Source organism: Oppia nitens, unplaced genomic scaffold (assembly GCF_028296485.1).
Source record: "Oppia nitens isolate AA-2021 unplaced genomic scaffold, nextdenovo-longstitch-racon4-pilon3 scaffold7_pilon_pilon_pilon, whole genome shotgun sequence".
In the NCBI taxonomy this organism is placed as follows: Eukaryota; Metazoa; Arthropoda; class Arachnida; order Sarcoptiformes; family Oppiidae; genus Oppia; species Oppia nitens.
The window spans coordinates 1,546,884-1,552,883 of NW_026533251.1; the positions used below are offsets into that span (position 1 = coordinate 1,546,884).

The window sequence follows — 6,000 nt, forward strand, 5'->3', positions numbered from 1 at the left end:
TTTATTTTTTTTGTGAAAAATATTGACGTAATATATGAACGGCAAGTGTGAGTGTATTGTATTGAAAGTAATCGACAAAACAATACATAAAAAAGCATTTAATTAATACTCATAACAAAAGTCATCACTTGTGCGGACACAACAACAACAACAACAACACACGTGCGGACACACAGTACACGTGTTGACAGTCGAACCCGCAAAATGTCGGACAAAGCGATTAAAGAGACCGTCAAACGGGCGGCAAGTCTTCCGCAATATCTGGAAGTGTTTGACCCGAATTTTACCGACGACTACGCGGATGTCAAACAGCGGATACCATTGATTTCGGTTCAGTCGACCATCGATGACGTGACCAACAGTAAGATGACGTCAACGGAACTCCGATTGCGGCGTTGGTTCAAATGTACCCGTTTTGAGGACAAGTGTTTTGCCACCCGAAACGGGTCGCAACAGTTTATCCAACATTTGGTCGACAAACACAACGACCACAAGCTTTTCTGTCTATACTGTAGTCCTATTTCGGGATCCGACTCCAAGAACTACTTCCTGCACGAAGATCTGGTACTAAACACAACCACATTTTAATTAACTAAATTAATGACTTAAATATTGACACACAGGTAGAGCACATCCGATCGGAGCACTGTTACCGTCTATTTCAGTGCAATTTATGTCTTTACCGATCGATAACTGCGGACCATATTGTCATTCATCAGCAATCAGTTCATTCACGCAATTTTGAGGAAACCATTGCTACTAATATTAACAATGAAGAGCAGCCACAGCTTAATGGAGATGAACACAAGGTTAGCGTTAATGGCGACGACAAGAGTGTCATCAAAGAATGCAAAATACTTGAATGCACTCAATTGGCCGAAACAGAGGTTCCCGATGTTGACTACTTCTATCATAAGTATCGGTATAAGAGATTGAATAGCGAACTGAACGCCCATCAATGCCTATACTGTCCATATATGGATACCAACAAAGAGGAACTGTACGCACATAGTGTGGCCGCACATCCCGATTATCCCATAATGGTTTACATCGGTATCAATACTCGCCGATCAGTTAACGGGGAGAAAGAGGACCACGAGTTGAGCGAAGCTAAGGTTAAAATAAAAGCTACAAAAAAGCGATCGTTTGATGGTTTGATAATTTTTAACATTAAATTCCTATTAATAGCATTGCAACTAATTTTGTTAAATAATAATAATTACAGAATCTTTCAGCGATTCGGATATTACCACCAATGGTGTAGTCGATACCTATGAGTTCGACATTTGGACCGAAAGTGATGAAGAAGACATGTTATTGTCAGAAGACGATCTGTCATCTGTTAATAATATACAGTCGACACCGGCATCAGAACCGGCGCCAAAGCGACAAAAGATTGATCCCGACTCGACTCACAATAAATCGGGAGTCAATGACCGTACACTTACAAGACGTGTAACCAATCGTGTACTCCGGCAGTCATATTATTTAGCTGCCGGTGTGTCCGCTATGATGGCTCTCTACTACTCAGTTGTGTTGATGTCCGGACGTTAAGTAATTGTAAAGTTTTAGAGTTCAAAGATTTGTTTAGTTTAATATTATTTGAGTTTTATTGTCATCCATTATATTATCATTAGGTTTAGGTATTATTTTTTATAATTATTTGGATCACAATATTTTTAATTTAATTTTATGATTTATTAATTAATATAATCTCATTTTAAAAATAGGGTTTAGCTGTGAAGCACACTATACATGACCACAATAAGTGTTTATTTTTTGAAAGCAATTTAACAATTATTGTTTTCAATATTATTATTATTTTACACAATATTTTTACTCGAAATCTCAAATCAATACTCAAACATACAATTTATAACTAGTCTATCATTTATTGGACGACAAATCATGATATAAAAACAATATATAGGGTTCAAAATGACCAAAATAGCATATTTTATCCCATTTTATTGATTTGTTACACATTAATATAATACGATTTATTTTTATCAAATTTATATTTGTTTTTATTATATTCTTATAATTTAATTATGTTTAGATAATTTTGTTTTACTTAAGTATATAAAATTATATTCTATTAAGTGGTAGGCGTTAGATATTTATTAATTGAATGAATTAATTGATTGAAACGTTGATTTTAGAAAAGTTTTGACAATTTTTTGTATTTATTGTCATAATATATGACAAACAAATTAATTTTATCTTATATTTTGATTAAATTCAATAATTATTTATATATTATATTGTTTAATATCTAGATAATTCATAATATTTGTAAACATTTAAACATATTACATACAAATAATTGTATCTTTCTTAGTATACAACATTGGTTTATTGTATGATTTTATATTATATTTTACTGTATTTTACACATAATTTTGTAATTTTTTTTAATGAATCTCATTTTTATATATATTATTGTATTTTAAATTTAAAATATGGGTTATTGACTTATGGGTTAATTTTGTATACAAAGTTTTCTTGATTATTAGTAAAATATGCATAAGTATCTAAAGTATATAGTTTTTTATTTACCGGTAATAAATAATAGCTGTCGAAGTAATTTACAAACACAATAATCGTAATGTATTGTAAAAATCAATGGCTAATTGAAAAAAAGTAAATTTATTAAATAGTGATTAACAAAGTAGTTGTGAGAAATGATATCGAGAGGGGAGAAGTTCTAGACTTATTAATGAACAACAATTTTAATAATTATTGATACAATTTATTGATTTCAATAAATATAAAACTATTGGTTGTTTGTCTATAATATTTTTTGTTTAAAAAAATTTAGATATTGATTTAGGTTTACTCATAAATCGATTATTAAAAATATATTATTGTTTACTTATAGATAATAATAATAATAAATTATATACAGTAACTACATATTTATTGAATGTTTTTTTTAAATAATAGTCTATACATTATAAAACTGCGATAACACCCACTATCTATTTTTTTGCTATTTGGCTGATTCAGCAATTAGGACAGTTGCATTATAAGAATGTCTATTTATAAAATTCCCCAGTGGCGCAATTGGTTAGCGCACGGTACTTATAAGACAGTGCTTTATGTGTGCATTAATAGCTGAGTAATGCCGGGGTTGTGAGTTCGAGCCTCACCTGGGGAACTACATTTATGCTCAACTTATATTTATACAATAATTAATCAAATTTTTAAAAAAATATGCAAAAATACATTTATATGACATATTGCATGATTAAAAAGTTGGTATATTATTTGCAAAACAAACTAACACTATTGGAATATTTAAGTGCAAATCTATTCATATACTGTTTAGTGTTTACTGTATAATGCATTAGTTTTTTTAATTGCCGGTAATATGAGGTTATCGACTCATCTAATAATGTAATTAATTTTTTTTAAATGTAATTAGTTTTTACAGAATTATTTAAATTACAAAACACTTGTGTTCGACATTTTGATTATATTTAGTGGAAAATTAATCTGAAATATACCTGAAATTAAAATATAGAAAAAAATGATATTTAAATTATTTATTAATAAATTGATGTGTATTGTCTTAATTATTGTTATCATAATTGATATAATTGATTGCAATGAACAACTAACTGAGCCCAGTAGTACACCCATGACCAATAATGTGTCTAGTTAGTATATTTAAATTATAAAACTTATTTATCTCTATAATTATTAAATCAATATATATTTACTATAATTATTGTAGATTTAAATAAATCTGAAAAACTATTAACAGTGAAATGCATACCAGCCGTGAATATAGACTGGAATTTATTGAATTACAAATTGATCTGGGCCATTGATTATACCCGGGATATCAAAAAACACACCCTATTGTTAACCAAAGCAGAATTACGCAAACATTTGGACAAAATATCCACTACTTTGATGACAATTCAAGATAAAAAAGATTGTCTCAGTTCTTCAATGTCTAAAGAGTTGATCGATGGGATCAATCAATTGAAGAACAGAGTCGACAATAATCTTAATATTTCTGTTTTGTTTAATTCGCGTACACTTCACGACAATTTGGATGAATTTCTTCAATCATGTCTTAGAATAGCTGCAAAAATCGGTGCAATGGTTTCATTATAATAATATTATTATTAATTAATTTTTTTGTGACTTTCGATAATAATTTTTTAATACAGTAATATTAAATTCAATTAACTTACAATTAATTTAATGTAAATTATATTATTTCAATTATATAAAATGGATAATATACCGGTATGATAATTTATAAGAATTAAATTATTAAATTTGTTATAAAATAATTAAAAATAATATAATAATAATAATAATAGGTATTGATATTTGATACAAAATACGGAATAAATTTGTTGCGTTTGAAACACACCTTTTTTCTTAACCAACACTTTTTCAAAAAAATATTTTATTAATGATTGAGTTTTCAAATTGAAATCAAACCCTAAATTTAGATGACACGATATATTGTAAGGCAAGTGAATGTAGAAATTAAATAAAATCATATGTCTTGTCTATTGAATTAATGTCTTATTTGATTACATACATTACCACAAATGCTCTCTCTCTCTCTCTCTCTCTCTCTCTCTCTCTCTCTCTCTCTCTCTTTCAAACTATTTTTTCAAAAAGTAAAATATAATTTAAAGCAATCAAGAGATCGATGATGTTTTAGAGACCGTATTATATCATTTGCCGTTAAGTGTACTGTTGTTTGTCTAACAATGTGTGTGTTTTGTGTACCAATCGATCGATAAATGGTTCAAAACTTTAACACAAGCATTAAATTTTGAAATCAAATAATAAAACAACAAAAATATATAAGATTTTCTCCACAAAAAAACTAAACATAATGTAAGAGTTCTCTTAAGAATTTACTGTAGATTTGAACTCATTTTCTAAAATATGTTTTGTTTGGTTGTTGTTTGCAAAACCAGTAGTTCACCACTGATTGCATGCAAACATCACATTTGCTGTACATATAATATATTGAATTTGAACTTCAACTTTAAAAATATTATTATTGCCTTTATTTTTGGTCTTTAAAATAATTTGTGGTTTTTGTCCAGATTTCAAACATCATACTGTATTAATATATTGTATATTTATAGTACAGTATGTATATTATTGTAATTATTTTATTTTTAATAATAAAGCAATAATTAATTCATATTTTAAAAAAATATTACAAATATCTATAATTAGTTATAATAACTCTATGATACAGTATTTATCAAGACTATTTTAATATTCATATGGAAAAACGATAATGACAATGATAATAATAATTATTATTAGATATAATTTAAATATTACATAACATACAGTACATATATTTGCAACATTTACTATTAATTTTGTTGTAAAAGCAATTATTGTCATAATTTATGATTGAAACTCAAATATTAATGTTATTTATAAGACAGAGAATATTTATTGTTATATTAAAATGTATAGAAAAATGTGTAGTTATGTAATGATTGAGGAAAAACAGTGTGATATATACTTTATAGTAAACTCATTAAATACGAAAATTAGTTTCGGAAACATAACAAACAAAACATTAATATTTTTGGCACAAATTAGTTATATATTCAGTGTATTTGAAATTATTATACAATATTTTCATAATAATAATATTGCCTCTAATATGTTTAGTATAATAAATTGTATATTTCATTGTAATGTATGACATTAAAATAAAATAATAATAATAATAGAAATTATTTTGTAGCAACAACTAAATTATTATTTAGTTTAATTTAATCCTATAATAAATTATTGGTAATTATTCAAATTGTCATATAATCAATAAACATTTAGAGAGATAGAAAAGTTAATTTCTTTTTTAAAAAAATAAAAATTTTAAAATAACCATATTTTTATAAATAAATTATAATGATTGTCAATGGGATTGAGTAAAAATCTCACAATGAAACTAATAAAATTACATACAAAATGCATTACAACACAAAAAATATA

At 26.7% G+C, this 6,000-nt stretch overlaps 1 protein-coding gene and 1 non-coding gene across 2 annotated transcripts; both read left to right on the forward strand.

Annotated features, from left to right (window-relative positions):
- The first annotated feature begins 33 nt into the window (after window positions 1–33).
- LOC128963482 (uncharacterized) lies at window positions 34–1,913 on the forward strand. Its single transcript, XM_054309993.1, has 4 exons — window positions 34–564; window positions 624–1,152; window positions 1,226–1,643; window positions 1,731–1,913. The coding sequence occupies exons 1-3, from the start codon at window positions 205–207 to the stop codon at window positions 1,552–1,554; spliced, it is 1,218 nt and encodes a 405-aa protein (XP_054165968.1). The 5' UTR covers window positions 34–204; the 3' UTR covers window positions 1,555–1,643; window positions 1,731–1,913.
- Window positions 1,914–3,051: 1,138 nt separating this feature from the next.
- On the forward strand, window positions 3,052–3,160 carry Trnai-uau (transfer RNA isoleucine (anticodon UAU)). The gene is made up of 2 exons: window positions 3,052–3,089; window positions 3,125–3,160. It is a non-coding gene; the product is annotated as a tRNA-Ile (tRNA).
- The last annotated feature ends 2,840 nt before the right edge of the window (window positions 3,161–6,000 follow it).

What these genes read in the sequence shown, in the direction of transcription:
- LOC128963482 (XM_054309993.1), top strand. Translation starts at nt 205, where the DNA reads ATGTCGGACAAAGCGATTAAAGAGACCGTCAAACGGGCGGCAAGTCTT. An exon ending in ACTTCCTGCACGAAGATCTG is followed by an intron (nt 565 to 623) that starts GTACTAAACACA and finishes ATTGACACACAG; the next exon opens with GTAGAGCACATCCGATCGGA. An exon ending in AAAAAAGCGATCGTTTGATG is followed by an intron (nt 1,153 to 1,225) that starts GTTTGATAATTT and finishes TAATAATTACAG; the next exon opens with AATCTTTCAGCGATTCGGAT.